The sequence below is a fragment of the Leucopleurus acutus genome, assembly GCF_964270905.1.
Source record: "Leucopleurus acutus genome assembly, chromosome: 12".
Lineage (NCBI taxonomy): Eukaryota > Metazoa > Chordata > Mammalia > Artiodactyla > Delphinidae > Leucopleurus > Leucopleurus acutus.
The window spans coordinates 90,410,426-90,435,662 of record NC_139154.1 but is presented as its reverse complement, the minus strand read 5'-3'; the positions used below and the strand labels follow the sequence as shown (position 1 = coordinate 90,435,662).

At 46.6% G+C, this 25,237-nt stretch overlaps 1 protein-coding gene across 2 annotated transcripts in view; it reads left to right on the top strand.

Moving 5' to 3' along the window:
• SFXN5 (sideroflexin 5) overlaps positions 1 to 25,237 on the top strand; it is a gene marked incomplete at its 5' end in the record, with an annotated part of 115,542 nt that overhangs the window by 13,094 nt on the left and 77,211 nt on the right. For both annotated transcript variants that reach the window (XM_082851953.1, XM_082851951.1), the window contains one exon: positions 11,262 to 11,339. In XM_082851953.1, coding sequence (XP_082708079.1) covers positions 11,262 to 11,339 — 78 coding nt within the window. The remainder of the gene's footprint in view (positions 1 to 11,261; positions 11,340 to 25,237) is intronic.

The following is a 25,237-nucleotide window of genomic DNA, read 5'->3' as shown; positions in this document are numbered from 1 at the left end:
GTATAAGGTATCGTTTACCTTTTATGTGTGAACCATCCTATGAGTTTTGACGAACATATTGAGTCGTGTCCACACCATGATGAAGATGTAGAACGTTTCTGTCACCCTAGCACATTCCTCATGCCCGTTTATAATCCATCTCCCACACCCCATGCTGAGCCCCTGGCAACCATTCATCTGTTTTCTGTCCCTGCTGTTTTGCTGTTTCTAGAATGTCATATGAGTGAAGTCCTACAGTATGTAGTCTTGTGTGTCTGGCTTCTTTCCCTTAGCATGTTGCTTTTGGGATTCATCTATGTTGTTGCATGTATCAGTACTTCATCCCTCCTGACCACTGAGCAGCATTCCATTGAGAGGATGTTCCAGAATTTGTTTATCCATCCACTTGCTGATGAACACCTGGGCTGTTCCCATTTTCTGATTATTATCAATAAAATTGCTCTGAGCATTCTTTGTGTGGACGTATGCTTTCATTTCTCTTGTGTGAATAACTAGGACTCAGATTGCTGGCTCATACGGTAAGTGTGGTAAGTAAATGTTTAACTTCGTAGGAAACTCCCAAACTGTCATTTAAAGATTGCTGTACATTTTACATTCTCATCTACAATGTTCTAGTTGCTCCACCAGTCCTTGATATTATCAAATTTAAATGTATTGTCAGATATATTTGAGCCATCCCAAGAAGTGTGTCTTTATATCCTTTGTATTGTATTTACAGATGTGTAAATGTGTACAGGAATGATACACATGTAAAGCAGCAGATATTTATTAAGCATTTTCTGTGAGCAAGGCAGTGTCATAAGCACTTTACATGTAGAAGCTCGTCAGATTAACTCAAAGCAACCCTATGAGGTAGATTCTATTCTAAGTAACATTTTACAGATGAGGAAACAGACAGACAGAAGTTAAGTCTCATGCACATGGTGCTGGCCAGTGATGGAGCCAGGATATGAACGCAGGTATGCTTGTCTCCAGAGCCCTTTGCATTCCTGTTCAGGTAACTCAAGTTTAGGGAACCCTCCCAAGATTACTCAGCTCCCACTCTGGGTCCCCACATACCTTGAGGCAAGTCATTGAGGCTCTGAGTTATAGCCCCCTGAGTAGACAGCACTTCTCTGCTCATCTTCTCTGTGCTGGGCATTGGCTTGCTTCAACTCTTGGAGGGAAAAGAAGCACACGGCCTGCTAGGTACCTGGACCTAGAACCATTCCCATTGTTCCTGGGAGAGCAGCCCAGTAATAGGCAATGTGGGAATTACCCTGATACGTGATTTCCTCCTGTATCTCAGGAAGGATGAAGGACTCAAGCATTTAACTGGCTGACCTTACCTCTGGATGTACTGCCTCTTAAGGGCAAGGCTGTTGTACTTCTGGGCCCTGTCTAGATTCTCCTAAGGAGTAATCAAAGTGATTCCATAAAAATTTGGAAGAGCACCCAACTAGGGAAACTACTTACCTAGCCTAGGTTATGTGTCTTTCTTGAAAGCTCCCAAACGGTGCACAGCTAGATAGAGTTGCAACACAAATCCCGACATAAATGCCAGCTGCTTGATGGAGGAGGCAGTAGAGGCCAGTGCTTATTAAGGGTGGACTTCGAGGCACGTTGAGAGATGGTGGAGGGAGCCTTGGGAGGTCCGGAGGTTCTTCAGGGCTCCCCTGATTAACAGAAGCAGGCAGGGACTTTGGGGGTGGATGGGCAGCTGCAGAGCAGCACGCCGCCTGCGCTGTTCACAGGCACCTCTCCAGTCCACCCTCCTCTCATTCCCAGACCATTTCATTTTACTGCTCGCTTCCTGTACCACATTTTTGTCTTCAACTCTTGCATTTTGAAAGGTCCCAGCATTCTTGTATATCACTAAACCATCTTTTCCCTATTTCCCCATCGGTAAATTTAAAAATCTCATACATTTTTTTTACTATTAATTGAAATGTCAAGGAAACTTAACTAGTTACTGACTAGGAAATAACCAGTGCAACAGACATTTTAGAATAGTTTTCAAATTTCACATGTTTCTTCCCCTTATCAAAGATTCTGATAGGCTTCCTGGAAAGAACTAGACCTCTCCCTCCTGCATCCCAGCTGGGAACTGTTTCCAATACTACTTGCTGGCCTTTTGGAAATGTTCTGCCCACAGAAGATCTTCTAGGCCCTAAAAAATCTGGAAGGGCCATGAATGGGCCCTTCATGCCCTCCCTGGTTCTAGCCAAGGCAGGTTGCTTAGCAAAGCCATTTGCATGGAAACAATGAGAAATTAGAGGCACCAAGAGGAAAGAATCTCTTACCTGAGCCCCTCCCCCCAAAACTATGTTGCTACCAGGAGGGCCAGTTCCCCCTTCTGCTGGGCTCAGTCCACAGACCATGGCTTATGTCTTCAAAGCACTTTCTCTCCCAGGGCCCTTGGCTGGTGTCCTGGGGGGGGAGCGTGGGGTGGTGGCTGCCCAGGGGGAGGAGATCTGGACAGGCCTGTTCATCTGTGAGGATGGGAGGAGAGTGGAGAACATGAGGAGGTGGCTCTGGAAGCCAGAGTGTCCTGAGGTGGAAAGATCCTGGGCAGCTTGAGCCTTCTGGTGACCCGGTTCTGAGGGGCATTAGCTGGGTCAACGGATAGACTCATCTTGAGAGAGTTTTGCAGCTACTTGTTTGCAATTTATAACAGACCAAGCTTTAAAAAGATTCCACCCTTGTATGTGTAATGAGGTGGAGCAAATTTTATTCACCATAATTTCTCTTAGAAAGAAGGCTGTCATTGTTCTAAGAATGTCTTGAGCAAGGCTTCAGAAAGGGAGGAGGTTGCCTGCTTGACAGAGGAGGAAGAATTGTGCTTTTTGATCCTCCCAAAGAGAGGAGAGGGAAGGAACAAGAGGGAAAAACAGTGGGAAGGAGAGCGAGTAACCACGATGAACTGGAAGGCGAGTGTCTGGGGGCCCTTTTGAGATTGGTCATACATGCTTGTGAAAGTTGCTGTCCCCTCCACCATCATTCCTGGGATATTGTCATAAAATCTGCCTGGTTCCTGAAGTCCAGCAAGAGTAGATTCTTTGGAGGGATCTTGAGGGGCTGTGAGTCTACTGCCAGGGTGCCGTGTGTGCAGGATTGGGCCTGAGGAAGGAAACCACCGGGACCTGGCAGAAGCCCTAGCTTTGTCCTTCCACATAGGTCATGGAATTAGATTTAGATCCCTCAGGGCAAGGCTATACCAGCTGACATCTAAGTTACTTTAGATTATGAACTGAAGATGAAAGGGGTTTGCTATTCTGAATTCAATAATTATTTAAGAGAATGAATGGTTGGCAGATGATCATTCTGAAGGACATAGAAAACCAACTGAAGCAGTGTTAATAACACCAACTCATTATTAGTACTGGTGTAGTAATCTGAAACTATTTTGGGTGTATTGTAGGACAGAATAAATCGTTATACTGATGTTGGGAACCAGGGTTCTCACCATGGGAATAGGGAGATACAAATATGGAGTAGGGGAAAAGACAAAAACTATGTGATGTTGTATTTGAATTGGAGGTATCAATATGAACTTATGATTTACACACACACACACACACACACACTCTTACATTTATATTTCTCAATTTCCTGGCTCTGTTCACTGAAAGGTCCATGATACCCCAGTAACAATGAACACACTTAGCACTCAGATCTTGGTTTCTAAATACCATTACTTACAAAAAGGACCCAGGGCTTCTTGGAGAGATGGCCAAATCCACACCCAAGGCAAAGAGACTTGCTGCAGAAAGTAAGAAATTGTTCATAGACTGATGGAGACACAGGAACAGGAAGTGGCTGCATCCCACTAGCCACATTTGGGACAATTCGAACATTAAGAAAAACAATGGATTATAATACATTGAATAATAATAAGAAGAATCCATGAGTCCATAGTAAAACTAAAACTGTGAAAGGGGGAAGCTCATATTCCCAGAAGAATGTCAGCTAATAAATGTAGAAGGAAATAAACATTGTGTAATCCTCAACAAAATAACTGATTTTGACAAGGATCATTAATGGATGCTATTTTCATAGAGTAAAAGTTGTTGGGAAACAGGATACTCTTATGCTTTCAGGTAAGTATCACCTCCAAATATTATTTAGCAATTACTAAGGGGAAAAGGTACCTTTACAGTGGAGAGCTTGGAGGACACCCCTTTAACCAGGTTACGAGGCAGCATCACTAACCATGAAAACAGCTGATATTGTGGGCCTCTTGATGTGATGTGGGTAGTAATCTCTAAATATTAAAGTCTAAAGAAGAAAATAAAAACTGCTCATTATCTCACCTGCAAGAAATAATCACAATTAACATTCTGGTATATGTATATGTACAAAATTAGGATGGTTTGTATAATGTGTATACAGATATAGATATATATGTATCTATATCTCACTCTATCTCTGTACAGACAGTCCCCAACTTAAGATGGACTTTATGATGGTATGAAAGCGATACACATTCAGTAGAAATCATACTTCGAATTGTGAATTTGGATCATATCCTGGGCTAGTGGGTACAATACTCTCTCATGTTGTTGGGCCATGGAAGCCACAGGTCCCAGTCAGCCACGTGATTACGGGGTGAAACCACCGATACACTTAGAACCATTCTGTACCCACACAACCATTCTGTTTTTCACTTTTATTACAGTATTCAATGAATTACATGAGATAGTCAACATTTCATTATAAAATAGCCTGTGTTACATGATTTTTCCCAACTGTAGGCTAATGTAAGTGTTCTGAGCATGTGTAAGGTAGGCCAGGCTAAGCTATGATGTTCAGTGGGCTAGATGTATTAAATGCTTTTTCAACTTCAGATATGATATTTTCAGGAATTCCCTGGTGATCCAGTGGTTAGGACTCCGTGCGTCCACTGCAGGGGGCACAGGTTCGAGATGATATTTTCACTTATAGTGGATTTCTCGGGATGAACCCCATCATGAGTCAAGGAAGATTTTTGTGTGTATTACGTATATATATGTATACATACATAAATATATATATATTTAAAATCGTATGTGATATATGTGTACATGGTATATATTGGTTTTTTCCATGTAGCATATCATGAGCATTTTTCCTTGTCATCAAATGTTGTTTCAAAATGTGTTTAATAACTGTATAGTAATCCATCATGTGGCTATTCTCTAACTTAATCATTTTCTCAATTGACCATTTGGGTAGTTTCAAGTCTTTTGCCATTATAAATAATATTGCAATAAATATCCCTTGTACGTAAATCTCCCCATATTTCTCTTTACTTCCTTTGGATAAATTCCTGAAAGTAGAATTTCTGAATGAAAGGCATTTTAAGGCTTTTGATATATATTAGCAAATTGCCCTGTAAATTGTACCAACCTGTACCAAGATTATATCAGTTTATGCTCTCAGTAGCAGTAAGTAAGGATGTCCACTTAAATGCATTCTAGACAGCATCAGATAGTCTAATTTTAAAATTTTTAATGGAATTTTTAATTTAAAAATTTCCAAATGTCAGTACCCTTATACACTTCAGGTTTTTGCCCATCTGTATCCGTTTTTGGCATACTTATTACATTGAACACAGACTTTTTATTTGCTTTTATCATCAATTTCCAGGCCTTTATAATTTTGGGAAATCATGTCTTATAGTATAAATAACCATCCCTGTTAGACTTTTAGGTCTAACAGGTAGGTTGTTTCCTACCATTTTTGCTTTCCTGCAAAAAATAGTCTCCGGCAAATCATTTTTCATTTCTGCTAAATTTACTTTTTAGAAAAAAATTCCCAAGAGTAGGGTATCCAGGCTGGAGACCATGATTGTTTTTATAGTTCTTGGGGTAGCTGGACAGATTTATTTTCTAAAGGTCTGTACCACCTGTTACGCTGCCAGAATTATATGGGTTTACCTCACATCGGTGTCCTGAAGGTGATCAGAGGTCTGCCACGGGGAAACAGAGCTCTCCCCATGTGTCCCTGGTTTCCCCTTCCCTTGGGCCTCCCAGAGGGTAGCTCATGGTTGGCGTGAGCCAAGAACCAATCTCAGCACAGATAACCCCGTGGGTCCCTGTACCGCTGGGAGGGAAGATGAGAGAAGGGCTTGAGACTCTGCCTGCACAGAAATTATTGGCTTTGGCCCCCAAATCCCACTGCTTGGGAGCCACAAAGAAATGGTTTAAGCTGTGGTTGCAGACAAGGTAAGCATGCGCGGCCCTGCCCTTGCCAGGTGCAAGACTGGCCCAGGTGAGAGCAATCAAATACTCAGCGATCAGGGCAGGACGGGAGGTAATCTGCAGGCCCCGCCCCCCGCCCCCGCTGTCAATTCATTCTCCCCTGACCATTGACACTCCCCTTCCTTCCTTCCTCCCTCCCTCCCCCCGCTTTTTTTTAAAGTTCTGCAAGCTTTGAGACTCCCAAACTTTTGACTGCCTGAAATGCCCATGATTCAATTGCACCACTTTCGCTAAACATGCTCTGCAATTTCTCTGTGTGCAATTTCTCCTTCCCTTTCTTATCTGGGGTGCCTGGCCCCAGTAGGCATCAGCTTTTCAGGATGCAGGCGTTGCTGTGGTTTCTCTGGGAGACCACCCCTCTCAGTTACCGACTGTCATGAGGACAGGAGGCTCTTCTGTTTTCATATCTCATAGAAATGGCCCAGAGCTGGGATTGAGGGGACTTGGTGTTCCTAGGTGCCACCCATACCCACTCTGTGACCTTGGGTGCCAAAATGCCCTTCCCGCTCGGGCCCCAAATGTCTCAGAGAAAGGAATGCCTACGTGGTTCTGTAATATTCACACACAGGGGTATTCTCATTCACATCCTGTGTGAACTGGGCATGCATGGCCTCTTGGAATCCCAGGATTCTGTAAAACCAGCGTCATCATTGAGGGACTCTGGCCTGCTGCTTTGGAACCTGGATCCCTAACCCTGACCATACCCTTCACTTCTCCCCGCCAGCAGTCTCAGTCATTCATTTTTGTTAAATGCTCATTATGTGTGGCCCTGTGTTGGTGATGGGCTGGGGTAGGTGTGTCCTGCAGTTCTGCAAAGATACCTAAAACCAGTCCCTTGCTCCCTGCACCTTGCAGTCTCTGACAGATAACATGGGCACATGCTGGTAAGTGGTCGGGGACCTCAGAGAGGTACAAACCAAATGCTCTCTGGCTGTTCAGAGGACGGAGAGAACATTTCTGGAAGATTCCTGGAGAAGATGGCCCTGAGCCTTGAAGGATGGTTGGGGATGGGGATGGGTGGTGGTGGGAACAGTGTGGGCAAGATCAGGAGGTGGGAACCTGCAGGTACCACCTGGGGAGTGGGTGGGTCCTTTATCAGAAGTGGGGGTGAAATGTTTCTGGGTGTTCCTCACATCCTGACCAGGTGCTGTCACTCCCATCCTATATTTTAACATATTAAATTTTATAATAAATATTTAAATCATTTTGACATCCTCCCTAGACAAGCATGGATTATACTCAGTCTGCATTTAGCTTGGGCATGGGCTACAGGGTACCCCCTTCCCTCAAAAAAAGATTAGCTTTGCTTCTGATGACTTTCCTCATCTTTCTTTTTTGTGCCTTTCCTTCCTGTGTCCCACCATCCCCATTCCTGTCCGGTAGGGTCTCCTGCCTCTCTGCCACCACCCTAACACTCCATGCCTGCCCTTTTGCTTCCTTCTTCCCCTCAGGGCCTTGGGGTGGGACTTCTGTTCGAATTCTCTGCCCTGAAACAGACCTCCCAGGTGCCTGTTTCCTGAGGGAGTTTCCGGAGACCATGCCCCATCAAATACACGTGCTGTGACACTTTCTGGCAGTCTGGTGATGGAGTCTGGGAAGCAACATTGGGCCGTCCCTCCCCCAGCCCAGGGCTCCAGAGAAGGGCCTGCAGCCTTGTCTCCAAGCCAGCTGGGCCCCTCACCGTCTTTGCATTGAGGGCCTAGCTGCCTGTTTGTTCCTGGTTGAAAAGACCTCCTACAAAGTTCACCCTGCCATTGACCCCCAGCTTTCCCCATCCCTCTCGAGCATCACAATGCACTGGGGTGGGAGGAGGGTTTAAAGCAAACCTATCCCTCAAGTCTCCCTGAAAACCATCCCCTTCTCTGCTGTGAGGAGTCCAGCTCCCAGGACAGCCAGCCCTCGGGGACCTCTCAAGACAAGTGGCCTGGGGCCTTGCCTGTCCCACAGAGGTGCTAGGAGCCCCGACCCCTCAGCCTCTGACCTGGGGGGCCAAGCTGAGGCTTAGCAAGGCCCAGAGGCAGAAAAGCACATTCTAGCTTTCCTCAGTCCTGCATCCGCAGACTTGTCCTGAGAAACTGTGGATTTGGTTCTCAGTGCATGCCAAGATCAGGGCTCTTTGGAACTTACTCCTGAGACAAGAGGCCTCCCTTTGATGACCATGTCAAATGAGATGGAATCTGGCCAGGTTCTTAGAGGAACTCAGGAGAATCCCTGGAGTGGGAAAATAATGAGAAAGCGGGGCCATTCACCATTCAGGGTGGAAAGTAGAGCATTCATTGTCGGGGCAGAGGCTGAGGCTGGGAGGAAGCAGGCTTGGGGTGGGGAGCTGGCCGCATCACTAGGAAGTTTTGGGGGGTTGCAGGGACAGCAAGGGTCTGACTAAACTCTGGGCTCGAATACTAAACCGCTCTCTTTCTGCGTGACCTTAAGCAAGTTAAAACCAACAATCAACATGAAAAACAAATGTATTAAGTCTAGAAGGAAAATCATCACTTTGCAAGTGGTATGTTTACAGGTGATTAAAAATTTTTTGTGTGCTTTCAGTTTTTCTGCCATTTTCTCTAAACAGCATGGATTACTAGTATAACTGGCAAAACAAAAACAAAAAACACAAAGTTATCTGTACTTTGGAGACAAACAGATTCTGGGAAAAGACTCTGGAATTCAGGGATTGAGATGCATATATTTGAAAGGGGAGAGGCAGTGCTTTCTAGCAGTCAGGCTACACCCAAGTGAGACATTTTCCTGGCCCCCTGACAGCCCGGCTGGCTTGTCTGGGCTGGCAGTTAGTCCTGCTGTTTCAGTACAGGAGGTGGCTGTTCATTTCCCATCCTATGTGACCACTGTCAGCCTGCTCAGCAAATGCCCCACGGGGTGCCCTCCCTGGGGCTGCATGCTGCCTTTAGACCAGGGGCTTCTGTGGAGGTCTCTCTGTACTCCCGTCCTTAGCCAGGTTTGTCCCTTGGTCAAAGGGGAACACGGTGGCTTCCCTGGGTTTCTTCCCCCACGATGAGCATCCCTGTTGCCTGGGTTCCTCATCTGACCTTGACATAGGCTGCCTTCTCTCACTGTTGTCACTGTTTATTGTTGATTTTTTGAGGTATAACATACATACAGGAAAATGCACAAATCTTAAGTGTATGGCCTAATGGATTTTGACATATGTTTATACCACGTAACCACCAGTCAGATCAAGACATTGAACATTTCCATTATTCCAGAGGGTTCCCTCATGCCCTTTCCAAGTCAGTACCACCACCACCCCCCCGCCCTGCCCCAAGGTAACACTGTAATGACCTCTACCACCATAGGTGCATTTTGCCTGTTTTTGAATTTTATATATACTTTATTTATTTAGGCTGCTCTGGGTCTTAGTTGCGGCACGTGGGATCTTCATAGTGGCATGTTTAGTTGCGGCATGCAGGATCTTTAGTTGCGTTGTGGCATGCGTGTGGGATCTAGTTCACCAATCAGGAATCGAACCCTGGCCCCCTGCACTGGGAGCGTGGGGTCTTACCCACTGGACCACCAGGGAAGTCCCATGAATTTTATATATACTTTTCTGTGTTTGCCTTCTTTTGCTTATCATTATGTGTATCAGCCTTCTATTATTATGTAGCAAATCACCCCAAAATTTAGTGGCTTGAAACAACAAAAAGCAATTCTTTTGCTCACTGATCTTCGTTTGGGCAGGGCTTAGAAGGGATGGTTTTTCTCTGCTCCATGCAGCTTCGGCTAGGGCAGCTTGACTGGGGAAGGTCCATTTCAAGATGGCTCACTTTCATGGCAGGCAAGTTGGTGCTGGTGGCTTAACTGGAGCCCCAGCCCCTCAGTTCTTATCCACATGAGTCTCTCAGTAGCCTGCTTGGGCTTCCTTACACTATGATGGCTGAGTTCCAAGAGAGTGAGCATCCCAAGAGAACAAGGTGGAAGTGCAAGGCATTTTTAGCCTTGCATACCTAGCCTCAGAGGTCACATAGCCTCACCTTGGCTATACTCTATTGTTGAGGCAGTCATAAAGGCCTGCTCAGGATCAAGGGGAGGGGACATAGACTGTACCTCTGGATGGGGCATGTGGGAAAGTTCTAGAAGAACATGGGGGATGAGAGATATTGGGGTGCCAATCTGGGGAAGATTCATCCACATTATAACATATATTTGTAGTTTGCTTTTTTAAATGAGGTATAATATTTCATTGTATGCATATACCACAGTTTACTTATCTAATCTATTACCGACATTTGAATGGTTTGCAGTTTGGGGCTGTTTGAAGAGTGTCACTATGAATATTCTTATACAAGTCTTTTGGTGGATAAGGGCTGCCTTCTCTCACTGTTGCTGTCTCTTTAGCTTTTAAGGTTTTAAAAATCATAACAATTCTATCCTTTTATTTTTTTCTTTCCCCATCAGTTACTGTGGCCATATGTATTTTAGTATGTAAATCTCTGCTAGTGTTTTTTAAATGTTGGGAAGAAATTATATAAGTATTTCATAAATATGTTCTCTTTATAAAAACATTCAATATTACAATTAAGATTCAAGTTCCTCCCGACACCGCTTGCCAAGTTTGAGCCCTTTCCTCCTACCCTGAGGTAACCCCTGTCACCAGTTTGGTGGGTCTCCTTCTAGAGCATTTCTGATGCATCTTCTCACATAAATACTCTCATAGGAAATATTATTTTCTATGTGTGTGTGTTTTGTTTGTTTGGTACAACGAACAGCATCATACAGCTCTGCAACTTGCTTTCTCACTTAAAAAAATATCTTGGCGATATGGCCATGTAGATCTACTTTACTTTTAAACTGCTGAATAATGTTCCATAGTATTATTATGCCACTGCCATTTAGCCATTTCCCTATGAAAGGACATTTAGGCTGTAGCCTTCTTTAATGTTTTGCGTGAGTCCCACGAACTGGAGGGCAGGCCTTGTACACTGTAAATATAGTCAGTGCTTGATCAGTACTGATGCACCCCTTCAAGGAGAGGGTTGCCGGAGCCCTGGATGTGTGTCCCTCAATGTCCCTTTTCTTTGCCTGCAGAGACGTCTCAGAGAGGCTGTGCAGCTGCTGGAAGACTACAAGCATGGGACCCTGCGTCCGGGGGTTACTAATGAGCAGGTAACTCTGCTAGAGGTGGGGAGGGAAAGGAAGGTGGCAAATTCACCACCCCCTCCCTGCAGCCAGAACCACTTCTCTTCCCTTCAGAATCCACTTCTACTGCTGCTACATCCCTTGTGGACTTCTGGCTTTTTGGAAGGGATATTCAAGTCTCTCCTGTAACCTGGGTCTGGTAGGGAGGCTGATAAGGCTAGAGAGGCCTAAGGCAGTAGTTTGCTGGAGCTAACGTGTGCATCTTTTCCCAATTCCACATTCAGTGACATCATAGTGATGGCTTGAAATCATCCACAATAGGAGAATTTACACCATGGAAATTGGCAAATACTATAAATCAGGACTTTTTTCTCAAAGAATCAAGTATTAAACATCTACCAGCATACCACTACCCAAAAGTTCAGACTGAGGATGGGAAATATGGGGGAGGATGGTGGAGATGAGGCTAAAACTCTGTAATTTCATTTTTTAAAAAAATTTATTTATTTTATTTATTTATTTTTGGCTGCGTTGCATCTTCCTTGCTGCACACGGGCTTTATCTAGTTGTGGCGAGCGGGGCCTACTCTTCGCTGCGGTGCACTGGCCTCTCATTGCGGTGGCTTCTCTTGTTGCAGAGCATGGACTCCAGGCACGCGGGCTTAGTAGTTGTGGTGCACAGGCTTAGCTGCTCCACGGCACGTGGGATCTTCCCGGACCAGGGCTTGAACCCATGTCCCCTGCATCGGCAGGCGGACTCCCAACCACTGAGCCACCAGGGAAGCCCAATTTCATTTTTTTATATCCTGTAGGAACTTGAATTAGAACTAATTGAAATGTTGATGGTTTTGTTTAGTTTGGGGGAAGGGTAGGGAGATGTAGTTTAGAGCGCAGCTCTAGAGCTCTAGTGACTGTAGAGACAGATGGTTGATGTGCTGAAGTTTTTCTTTTCGTTCATAAGCTTTATTTTAAAATCTATTAAAAATTAATTTCACAGTTTTTTTCAAAGTAAGCAATGTGCATAGTTCAAAAAGTCAACTAGTACTAAAACACTTGTAAGGAAAAATAGTATGTTGCCCCATCCCTCCTCAATTCCCATTTCTATTCCCCAGAAGCAAATACTGTTAGCTGTTTCTTCAGTTAGAAACCTGTATTTCAAACTAACATGCTTATCTACACCGCTATTTCTCAAGTAGTTCTTTTGTATTATCTATTACGGTAGTTGAGGATTCAGCTCTCTTATTATTCACTCCCATAAACACATTTCTCTCCCCTACCCTCATCACCCTCCCCAAATAGTTATCATAGTTTTGGGGTTTATGGATATTCAATATTCACATTATTACAATTATATGAATAATATTACAACTTTGTTGTTCATGATTATGTTTCCTCTCCTTTTCGACTTTATGTTTTACCTGGATTTAATAATTGCCTCATTTTTTCTCATTAACATAGTTTTCCTTGTACCATCTCAAATTCTTACTGCACCCTGTAGCAGCCTTTTGATATTTTCAGTGCCTCCTTTCAATCTGAAGACTCCTGTCCTTCAGTTCCATTATTTTTCTCTGAAACTTTCATTTCTGGAGACCACGTCCCTCCAGGCCTTCCTCTTGGTATACACCTTCATTTTGGTGGAACACCTCTTCTGGTGGCTTCCTGAAAAAAAGGCAAATGGGAAGAAAATTTTGAATCCTTTTAGATCTGAAAAGAAGGTAATTTGTAATTGTAATTCTGCACTCAGCTTTAACTGACAGTTTGAGGAGAAAATTCCAATTTTTAGGTTGATAACCATATTCCTTCAGAATTTTGAAGACATTGCTCTTCTGGCTTCAGGTCTAGCTGTTGAAAAAGCCAATGCTATTGTATTCCTGATTCTTTGCAAGTGACCTGTTTTCTCTCTTTGGCAATGTTTAGGATCTTCTCTTTATCTATACAGTTTATTTCTAAACTTCCACAATGCCATCTCTTTTAAAATTCATTATTTTGGGTTCCTGGTGACCTCTTTCAATCTGAAGACTCCCATCTCTCAGTTCTGGCAACTTTTCTTATACTGTTTCTTTGATAATTTCTTCTCATTCTGGAATTCCTATTAGTCAAATATTCAACATCTTAGATTAACACTCAGATTTTCTTTTCCTTTTTTTCTCTCCTATTCCTTCACTTTGTCCCTCTGCTTGGCTTTACAGGAAATTTCCTTGAGTTTATATTCAACATGTCTATTGAATTTCTAACTTCAGATAGTATAATTTTAATTTCTGAGAGCTATTTGATTGTTTCTTTTCTTGGTTCTTTTTAACAGGATCCTCTTCCTGTTTCGTAAATACACTATCTTCTCATTGGTCTGCATTCTGGAAGCCAAGTAGGGGAAGGAGGCTGGAGTCCCAATATTCACTTTGCAGATTTTCGTTAATTTCCCTGCTTTTAGCCTCACCTGCTCCCGCTCTCCACTGGGCTAGTGTTCCCAAGTCTGGAGTCACTTGGATTCAGTTTCTCCAGAAGGTTGATAAACTTCCATTGTCTGGGGGATACAGGTGAGGGCGGTAAGAGTCACCTAGCTGTGTGGGGAAGGCCGAGGGGTTCTACTGCTTTGAATACAGATTTTCAACCAAATCCCTGTGTTTAGCCCTATGATTAACTCTTTGTTCCTGGGGTGCTTGGTCCCTCCAAGTCCTGAACTTTGCTGGTGCCCTGGGGGTGGTGGCCTGGCTTCTTTTTATTTTAAGATTTTTTTTTTTTGATGTGGACCATTTTTAAAGTCTTTATTGAATTTGTTACAATATTGCTTCTGTTTTTATGTTTTGTTATTTTGGCCACGAGGCATGTGGGATCTTAGCTCCCCGACCAGGGATCAAACCCGCCACCCCCTGCACTGGAATGTAAAGTCTTAACCACTGGACCACCAGGGAAGTCCCATGGCCCAGCTTCTTAAGTGTGCCTTCTGCGGGCATTGAGGGGAGGCTTCCTCCTCTCTGCTGGATCAGTTACTAAAACTCTACTCATCCTCCAACCAAAACATGTTGCTGTCCCTCCTCTGCTGTTGTCTTCTCTTCTGTTCCGTTGGTGACTCTGTGAGACACCGCCCCTGCCTTCTAGCACCTTTAGGTGCAAAGCCCAAGCTGAGGCCCTGTGCTGCCACATGACACACTAGTACCTGGTGGGGTGTTCCATAGGGTGGGTAGCTAAGCCATCAGCCCTCCCCAGTCCAGTTTGTTTCACTATGTATTTATGGAGCACCTACAGGCCAGGGTTGGTGCTAGGGCCTGGGGAGAGAGGAGGGGAAAAGCTAGAGGAGGGTCCTGCCTCGTGGACTCCCCAGAATCTAGGCAATGACAGTGAAAACACATGATGCTGTGGGAGAGCAGAGGGAGGAGTAACCTGCCCAGACTAGGGGAGTCTAGAAGAGATTTCTAGCCTGAGACTTGAGGGATGAGTAGGGTCTGGTGAGGAGGAGATGGTGGATAGGAGGAGTCCAGGCGAGGAAGCACATCATGGACACAGAGAGGATGGGGCCTCCAGAGGAAGGGACAGGCGAATGTGCTGGACTGCAGCCCACAACGTGGAGGGAGGGCAGAGGTGCCAACAGAGGCAGCCCCTTGGCCGATGTCCTTGTGCGGGGCCCTGGAAGTGGCGTGAGCTGCTGCAGTGCTGGTAAGGCAGGGTCCATCTTCAGGTGTCTGTGTTGCCTGCTGAGTTGGGGGCAGCCGTCAGCAGGGAGGGCAGGCTGGGATCTCCCCATTCCTGAGCGTGGTGCTGCCCTCTGGCCGTGGGCACTGAGGAGCCTGGGTGGTGTGACCTGACACGACCCTCTCTAGGCCAGAGTAGTCCTCAGACTGTGGCAGTTCCTCGTGGACCTGTCAGGGGTGGTCCAGCCTCCGGGTCCTTCCTGATCCTGTGTCTGCTCCCAGCCCAAGCTCCCCTCTAGCCTGTCTTCACCCCTTGGGACTCCTTCCTGCTTTCAGAGTTTGGGGAATGAGGCCATGTTTCCCCTCTTTGCTCCCTTCAGTAGCTTAAAGCTGCCTGTCTTGTTTTCTGGGCCTCCTTTGTTTTCTATCCTGAAAGCCCCCATGTGCCTCCAGGGAGCTGGGAGGAGGGGAGAGGGTGGGGGGGCCCTGGCACTAGCTGTACTTCCCGGTTCTGGCTCACGTCGGTAATGCCTGCAGTGTCCATCTGGAGGCTGGGTAGCACAGTGCTCTAGGTGTGAGCCTGCTGTTCAGTCCCCCAATAAACAGATTGCCCGTCCCCCGCCCTCCTGGCTCCCCAGAGCATTGGGATTGGGTTCTGCTGCAGATCTCACAGTGCTTCCCTCCCTGGGCCTCATCTGCAGAGCCACAACCCCTCTGGCTTCCAGAGCCACAGGAAGAAAGGATGGGTGGTGACATACCAGCTCAGGATCTGGGGAAGCCTCAGTGGTCAGGAATTCATGAAGTCCCCATTCCTGGTTCAGGCTGGCCCTGCTCAAGGGTCATGCCTGTGCTGTCTGAAGAGCACAGATCAGATCATTCTGTGCCAGATAGATGGGGATGGTTCTTGACTTCATTGTGGAGAGTGGCCTTTTGTGTTCTGGGCTCTGTGCCTGCCCTGATGTCCTTTTGCAGGTGTGTGAGTCAGAAGCCCGTGGCTGTGTCTTGATGCCTGTGGGCCTGTCCGGATGTCATGGGCACCACTGGGTATCCTATGCACTATTTTGTTATCTAACCTGCCCTCCAGTTACAACATCCCACCAGGGGGTTCGTGCAAGCAGATTGATAGTTTATTCCCCCCTGATGGCCTTGGTTAGCAGGTGACTGATATCTCCTCCAGAGACTGTTAACTTGTTGAAAAGTTGCTATACCGATGAAAAATTAGTCCTGAGGATAAAATAAAAATAAGTACAATTTACTCTTTGGACTTGACAGGTAGAAATTTGATGGGCTAGGAACCCTAATAAGGACTGCAGCTATCAGTTAAACAACAAAGCCATAGATGGGAGCAAAAACGTGAGCCTGGGCAGCTAAGTTTCTGGATGTTTGCTGTGCTGTGTGCATTTTATATGCCAGGACCTTGCTGGAATGGTTTGACGTGGATGGAGATGGGTGGGGTTCAATATGGAACGCTCCCCCATAGTAATGAGGCACCACTCACTGTGAGCTCACCAAGGGCCAGGAGCCGTGTTAATATTTGCACTTTACAAGTATTAACTCAATTAATCTTCACAGAAACGCTCTTTGGTAGATGCCTATATTAACCCCATTTTAAAGGTAAGAAAAGTGAGGCTCAGAGAGATTATATTACTTACCTCAGGTCATATAACTAGTATGTGGTGGGACAGGAACGCTGGGCCTGGAAGATCCAACGCCCATCTCTCACCCACTATCTGAAGGTGGATTTGGAAGGGAAGGTGATACTCTGGAGTGGAATGTGTATGCTAACACGGGGCAGAGTGAGTTGGGGGGCGGGTAGGGGTGCTGTCAGAGGAGCTTGGTGTGTGTGCACGTCTCGCAGCCCTAGTCACACTGTGCGGTTAACCCTGCCAGGCCAGGTCATGGGCATCTGCGGGACACCCGGTGCGTGAAAGGCGCTGCAGCAGGTGGGCGCGGGGCAGGTTCCTGCCCTCACGCAGCTAGCTCCCGCGCAGGTGCACAGGTCAGCAGGCGCCTGGAGGTAGGCTGGTGGCGAGGCAGTTTGGAGTTACGCTACGGTAGAAGGAGTTCAGTGGTGAGAGACTCCTGAGAACGTAGGTGCTGAGGAAGGGCTTCATGCAGGGGAACGCAAGTGGTTGGATGTAGAATGTAGGGAGAGACCCAAGGCCTGGGACGGACGTCCCCGTAAGTCACAGACAAAGGCCGAGAAGTAGAGTGAAGAGAGAGAGAGAGCGTGATGAGAGAAAGAGAGAGAGAGGGAGAGAAGTTGAGAGAGGAAGCTGGGAAATTTCGGGCCAGGTTGTGAAAGTTTTTGAAACCCAGAGAGTTTTTGAAACCCAGCCAGCATGGCTGTGTTGTACCGCAGCAAGGGAGATGCAGGACAGTGGAACTGTAATCGGATCATTCTGTGCCAGGTAGATGGGGAGGGGTAATTGCCGATAAGGAAACCAGCTTGGGAGCGACTGGGGTGGTCAGGAGTGAGGGGGGCAGGTCTCTGGGAGCCACCGTAGGCTTCTGAGCGGCTGTTCTGGCCCCTCATTACACATTCCCCAGAGGCTGGGAACCCGCCCACCTGACTCCGAGCCCACGCAGCACCCAGCATAGCATATTGGTTGCTCAGAGGCCCCATGTAGGATGGATTCTGCCTGCAGCCCGCCAAGAAAGGGCAGCAGAGATGTAAGAGATACTGCCAGTCTCCTCCCCTGGCAGAGCAGAAATGGGGTCAGCTGTGTTTGGGCTTTGCTGAAAATAGAAGAGAAGATACTGGAGAGTTAAAAATACTTGCACCCTGAATCTTCTCTGGGTATCTGCAGGATTGTCAGAAGCTTGGCTGACATCCCCCTCTTACCCTGACCCCTAGCCAGAGACTTCTGGGGTCCTGACCAGCACCCAGCCCCTCTGGGGCAGCTACAGGTTGGCCCTTATCGTTAGCACAAAATAGGCAAGTGATTAGTATCAGCTGAAGCATATGTATGATGTGCTAGGAGTTGTACTGGGTGCTGTAGACTCATCTCTTGGCTGGGTCATTGTGGTGGCCTCCTGGGTGGTCTCCCCATTCTGCCTGGGCCCCCTCTGCTCATTCCCAATATAGTACTCAGAGTGATCTGTGAGAATATGCATGACACGGTTCTCTGCTCCAGGGTTTCTCGGCCTCAGCACGATTGGCATTTGGGGCTGGACGGTTCTTTGTCGTGGGGGCTGTCCTGTGCACTGTAGGACATTGAGCAACACCCCTGGCTTCTACCCACTGGGTACCAATTAATGACAACCAGACATTACCAGATGGCCCCTGGTGAAAAACTGCCTTCCTGTTAAGAACCACAGCTCTAGTAAAAACTCAGAGTAAAAGCCACAGTCCTTAGCACGAGCTGCAACACCCCAATTCCTCTCTGATTTTGTCTCCTACTACTCTTTCCCTTATTCAGTCCACTTCAGTCACACTGGCCTCCTTGATGTCCCTCAAACATGCTGGGGAGGCCCATTCTGCCTCAGGGCCTTTGCACTGGCTGTTCTGCTGGACAGAATAATCTCCAACCAGATATCTGCATGGCCTCACTCCCTCCTTCAGGTATTTCCTCCAAAGTCACCTCAATGAAAACTACACTGACCACCTTACTATACATCATCCTACTTGAGAATTTCTCCGGGGAAAGAAAAGTCAAGGGAAGCACAAGAAGGAGCCACTAGGGTCAGAGGCAGGACAAGAGATGGAATTTGGGGGGTCCATGGCCAGTGGGGGGGATCCAGGGACTAGAGGTGCTTCTGGGGGTGGGGGAATGCAACCTCAGTGTCTCACCCTTCCCTCTACCACCCCAGCTCCAGCCCTGGTCTTTTCACCCCTCTGCCCTATGACAGGAGCTGTGGCCCTGGTCATGCCACTGTGTTCCTGTGTCCCCTGAGTATTCCCCATCCTTCACCCCTCTTTTTGCGAGGACCCTACTGCAATACATTTTTTAAAAAATCCATCCTTGCTGCTAGTACACACTCCCTATCCTTACCCTGTCCTACTTTCCCATGTTTCTTGAAGCCCTCATCCTTCTAACATATGAGAAAATTTACTTTTTATTATTTTTATTGTTTGTCCGCACAAGCATGTGAGCTCTACAGAAGCAGAGATTTTTGGTCTCTGTTTTCACTGATATATTCTTAGTGCCTAGAGCAGTGCCCAGCAAATAACAGGTGCTCAATAAATATTTGTTGGATAAATGAATTTTCTTTAATCGTCACAAGAACCTTGAAAGTAAGTATTCATATTCCTTTATCACAAATGAGGAAATGGAGGCTCAAAAAGATTAAGTAAATTGCCCCAAATCACAAGTAGGAGATCTGGAATTCCAATTCCCAGAAAATGGTTTGACTGCAGGGTCTGGCCTCTTAAGAGACAGAAGCTGTGTGTACACGAAATTCGCGACTGCTAATGTGTGTTATATAGCAGAATGAGCGGGGATGTTCCTTCTCCTTTCATCTGTAGAACTGGGGAGTACCTTTGCCCCACATAGATATGCATTTGTATCTATTACCTGGGAGTAACCATGGCAACAAAATTAATGGTGAGGAATAATGGGATTGGCCCAAATGATAAATTAAGAAGATTTCTTGTTGTTTTATGGAGGCATCCTCTGCCTTACAGAAGGATCCCCTTCAGGCTCTGTTTAATTACCTTCTGGAGGTTGTTTTAAATAGGCTCTGTCTTTGCTGCTTCAGAGGTTTGGAGAAGCAGCTTGGAAGGAACCAGACTGGGGAGGGGAAGGAGCCAGACTGGGGACAGGGCCTGGGCAGTGACTCCTCCATCTGGGGTCTGGGCACTAGAGGTCTCTGCCCTGAGAAGGCAGGGCTTCTCCTCCTGAAGCTTGTTTGGGGCCCACTCTCTACCCCTCCCTTGGCTTCTACACTGGGTTTCTCATAGGTTCAGATGGCAGCTCAGCTGAGACTTAGGCCATTTCTGAAATCAGCAAACTTCTGCATTGTTCCAGCAACCTTTCACCCAACTGTTTCCCCACACCCTCTGTGTCCTCATTCTCCAAGTTGAGAAATCAAGAAAGGTCTAAAGTCTCACATCCACACTGGTTTGTTGCTGCAGCCAGTAAGTTCTAAGGGATCAGGGTTGCACTTTTTAACGTTCAGCCAGAGGCACAGAGAGAGATGGCTGAGCCCAGAGGAGATCAGGTCACACTGAGGAATTGTACTTTAAAGCGGAGCTGCTTTGGTGGGCTGACAGAAGACACGGGGGCCTCCCTGTCCTAGGTTCTCAATGTGGATGGACTGTCCATTGCATCTCCTTTGGCCTCTCATCAAATGCTTTACATTCCAGGACTATCCTTGCCTGTAACCTGTTTGCAGGGCTGGCTCATTAAACTGCAAACTAGCAACCAGCTCTTGGCTTGTGGGTGGTGTCTGCTGCCATTTCTGCATCCAGCATCTGACCCATGGGTCCAGCAGGTCCCAGGGAAAAGCCCAGACCCGAAGAGTCAGACCCGAAGCCTTGTCCTGGGATCGCTGTAAGCTGGGCCTGGCATCATCAGACGAGAAGGGACCCTGGAGGGACTAGCTTCCACCTCCTGTATGATTAATTCAAAAAAAACAATGTAAGTCTAAGGAGTGAGGTGACTGGCACAGGAAGACCATGTGAGTTAGTGGCTAAGCCAGGCCCCAAATCTGCGACCCTGACTATTGTTGCTGCAGCCTGGAGATGGGATGAACCCAAATGAGATCAGGTCGTGACTAGGAAGTTTAGTTTAAAATGGAGCTGTCCCTCCCACCTCACCCCAAAACCTCCTGAGATGGGAGCATTGCCAGATGCCATGAGAAGAGCCTCAACACTACTTAGCGCTCATTCCTTCCTCCCTCCACTGGAAAGGCTTCTCTGACATCATGGGAAACAGTTTCCCAAAACCCCCAAGGGGTTACCTTAGTTAGGGCTATACTAACTGCTGTAATGAAATGATCTCAAAACACACCAGCTCAAATAAGACAGACGTTTATCTCTCTCCCATGCAATAGTTTGAGTTCCAGGTGGGCAGGTGGCTCTGCTCCACAGGATCATTCAGGAACCCAGGCTCCTTCCATCATGTTTCTCCACCATCTCCTTGGGTCCTCCTCTCTGCACAGCCCAGGCTGCACTGCAGCCACATCCTTGCTCTGGCTCACAGGCAGGTGACAGCAAGTATAGGCTGGGAGGTGCTAGCCAGGCAAAGGCACATCTCACTTCCCCTCGGATGCCACTGGAGGACTCAGTCACATGGATAAGCCTAACTGCAAAGGAGGCTGGGAAATGTAGTGCAGCAGGTCAGCCACCTGCCCGCTACCTTTCTATTACTGTGGATGAAGGGGCATAGGTTTTGTCAGAAGGTTAACAGTCTATGCCATAGAGGTCAATAAGGGGCTTGGAAGTTGTGCCTGCTATTTCTATTTTTCTAGTGGTTACTCTTAAATTTTTAACAATCATTTTTGAGTAGGTAACACGTGAACAATCTACGAAATTCTAAAGCTATCAAAAAAGTATAGAATAAAAAATAAGTTTCCGCAAGAGGGAAGAGATATGGGAACATATGTATATGTATAACTGATTCACTTTGTTATAAAGCAGAAACTAACACACCATTGTAAAGCAATTATACCCCAATAAAGATGTTAAAAAAAAAAAAAGTTTCCCTTTCCCTGTCTCCCAGTTTCCCACTTCTCCCTAGGGTAACCATCAGTTTCTTCTGTACCCTGCCAGAGATATCTGCATACATTTATCCTTTTCCTTTAAGTGCTAATGATATAACAGTGATAACTCCAGGGACATTCAGTGGAGCATGGTTGTAATAGCAAGAAATGGGACAGTGACAAAAGGACAAATATTGTATGATTCTACTTATATGAAATATCTAGAGTGGTCAAATTCACAGAGACATAAAGTAGAATGGTAGTTGCCAGGAGCTGAGGGAAGGAGTACTGGGGTGTTAGTACTTACTGGGTACAGCGTTTCAGTTGGGGAAGATGAAAAAATTCTGGAGATGGTTGGTGGTGTACAACAATGTGAATGTACTTAATGCTACCGAACTGCCACTTAAAAATGGTTAAATGGTAAATTTTATGTTATTTATATTTTACCACAATAAGGAAAAGAAGAGAAGTAGCTTAAAAGTCCACCAGTAGGGTGCAGTTTACAATACATTCATTCAACGTTTCTGTTAGGAAGAATAAGGCTGCTCTCCATGCTCTGATGTGGAAAGATCTCCACATATATATACTAGATGCCTAAAGGGACAGAACAGTGTGCACTGGTATGCTAGCATTTAGAGACGGCGCATGGGGATTCAAGAGTTGGGGTTATGGAACCAGACTGATCAGGTTCAAATCCCAGTGCTGCCGTGGATTGTGGGCAAATCACTAAATATCTCAGTGCCTCGGTTTCCACATCTATAAAATGGGAGATATACTGGTCCCTGCCTCATAGGGTTGTTGAGGAGATTAATAAGTTAAAATGTACAAAGCCCTGAGAAAGGTATCTGACGCGTAGCACTTATTCACTAAATGTGACTGAACGAGTCTGCGTCCCCGGTCACGAGCTGTAGTTCTGGCTCCACCTCCGAGACCCTGGGCGTGGTTCTGAGCTTTACTTTTCTCACCCGTCCTCTGGAAACAGATTTCTGAGTGTGGGACTCAAATAGTTAATGGGACCATTGCCACTTATCTGTGACACTAGCCTGCCTGGGCCGTGGGTGGAGGTGTCATCGCCGTTGGAGAACACGCCTGTGAGCTCTGGGCTTCTGGCCTTGCCTGCTCCCACCCCTGCTGAACTTCTGCCTTTGCTGCTGAGCCGGTGCTGCCTGAGTCTCCATCACTGCTCTCTGGGTGGGGGCGGAGAAGGCAGCCCTTGAACCTGAGGGACACAGATGCAGCTGTGGATTACAGGGGCTGCTTGGCTGGACTTGGGCGGGAGGGGAGGAACAGGTGCTGGGGAGGAGCGTCTGCTGCCCGGCTGCAAAGGGAGGTTCTGGGACCTCAGATGATGTCAGCCAAACTTCTTCCTCTTCTCGTGCCTCAGGCCTGGCTGTCACCCTGGCCAGACCAGACATCAGTGTGCTCCAGAGGGCCCCTGGAGAACAGGGGGGACACAAGTCTGGAGGCAAGGAGGCTTGGGTGCCCATCTCCATCCTGCCACCAGGCCCCTGGAACCATGGCTGAGTCACTTAGTCTCTCTGAGATGAGTTGCTTTGTCTGAAAGTAGTCTACCCACCTCACAGGCATGTTGTAAGAATAAGACAATAGAGATGAAGTTATTTTGAAAAATAATTAAGTCCTTTTAAAAAATACTGCTCGGGCTTCCCTGGTGGTGCAGTGGTTGAGAGTCCGCCTGCCGATGCAGGGGACACGGGTTCGTGCCCCGGTCCGGGAAGATCCCACATGCCGCGGAGAGGCTGGGCCCGTGAGCCATGGCCGCTGAGCCTGCGCGTCCGGAGCCTGTGCTCCGCAACGGGAGAGGCCACAGCAGTGAGAGGCCCGCGTACCGCAAAAAAAAAAAAAAAAAAAAAAAAAAAAATACTGCTAATTTGACTGACTTCCCCTCTATGGTAGGCATTTATGGAGCATGATCTAGGGGCCAAGTATTTCAGCTATGCGTGTGTCAGTGAACCTCTGTATCAGTCAGTATAAGCCAAGTGCTTGTAACAAACAACCCCTGGATTTCAGGGACTTACACAGTAAGGTCTGTTTCTCACTCATGTCAGAGTCCAGTGCAGCTCAGGAACTTGGCACATGCCGTTGTCCAGGGGCCAGGCTCCTTTTACCTCATGGCTTTACTGTCTTCTAGGGCCTCATTGTCCTCCTCTGGATGCTCTGTGGGAGGCTTTGGGGCCAAGCCTGGAAGTGGTGAACTCCACTTCCACCCACAGTCCATTAGCTAGAACCCGGCCATGTGAGGCCATCTGACTGTGGGGGAGGGTGGAATGCATAGACTTAGCTGTGTGCCCAAAGTGAAATGCCAGCTGCCAGGAGCACCAAGCATAGTCCCCGCCCTGCCCTTACAGCACCCCATTGTACTAATGGAGAAACTGAGGCATGGAGGCAGAGTAATTTGCCCAGGGCCACACATCCAGTAAGTGATTGGAATGCAGGCTGCCTGGTCCTAACACCTGCTCTTTACACTGTTCTTTAATGTCTTAGATCAGTGTTTTCAGCCCAGGCTGTTCATCAGAATCATGGGGATTTTTTTTCTTTATTTATAAGAATTGTATGAAGAGATCTTGAATTTTTTAAAAAAATAAATAGCTTTAGATTTGCTGTGTGTATGGCTCTAGGAGATGGTGGGGGCTGGCACTCAAAGGCAGGCCCCTGCTCTGAGGGGCTGGGCTATGACTGTACAAGGTGAGGGGACCCAGACCCAGGAGATTCTGATTTGGGGTGGAGAGCGTGGGGTGTTAGGAGTCTGTGCCCAGGGCCTGGGGTCACACCTGGGATGATGCTGGGACGTGGTGGGATGCACTGCAGAAGGCACTTTCTGAGCAAAGAAAGATCAACCTTTTATCATTTTTTTTACCTCTCTGCTGTTATGCTCTCACATACCGTCTTTGGCTAACAGTGATTCTACATTTGGTTTTTCTTTCTTTAGTCCCCTCTGTTCCTCAAATATAATTAAGAAAAAAATCTACTGCCTCTAATCTTTCTGGGTCTGGAATAGCAGACAATCAAATATGTTTGAAATGTATCTAAAATCAGAGCGATTAGGCTGTGCATTAGGCTTAAGGGACTGCTGTTAGTAAAATGCATAAACTTTAATACAGATGGTCCTTGACTTATGATGGCTCAACTTACAATTTATAGACTTTATGACGGTCTGAAAACGATATGCATTCAGTAGAAACTGTACTTTGAATTGTGAATTTTGATCTTTTCCTGGCTGGTGTTACGTGGTCTGATACTCTCGTGATGCTGGGGAGGCAGCGAGCCGCATTTACCAGTCAGCCACGAGATCGAGAGGGAAACCACCCATACACTTAGAACCATTGTGCACCCACACGACCAGTCTGTTTTTCACTTTCAGTACAGTATTCAATGAATTACATGAGATATTCAGTACTATATTATAAAGTAGCCTCTGTGTTAGATGACTTTGCCCAACTGTAGGCTAATGTAAGTGTTCTGTGCACATGTAAGGTGGGCCAGGCTAAGCTATGACGTTTGGTACTTTCGGAATGTTAAATAATTTCAACTTACAATGGGTTTATTGGCACATAACCCCACTGTAAGTTGAAGAAGATCTGTATATCAATTTTATAACTCTATTATTGCTACCCAGTAGCATTCTGCAGCTTACTTT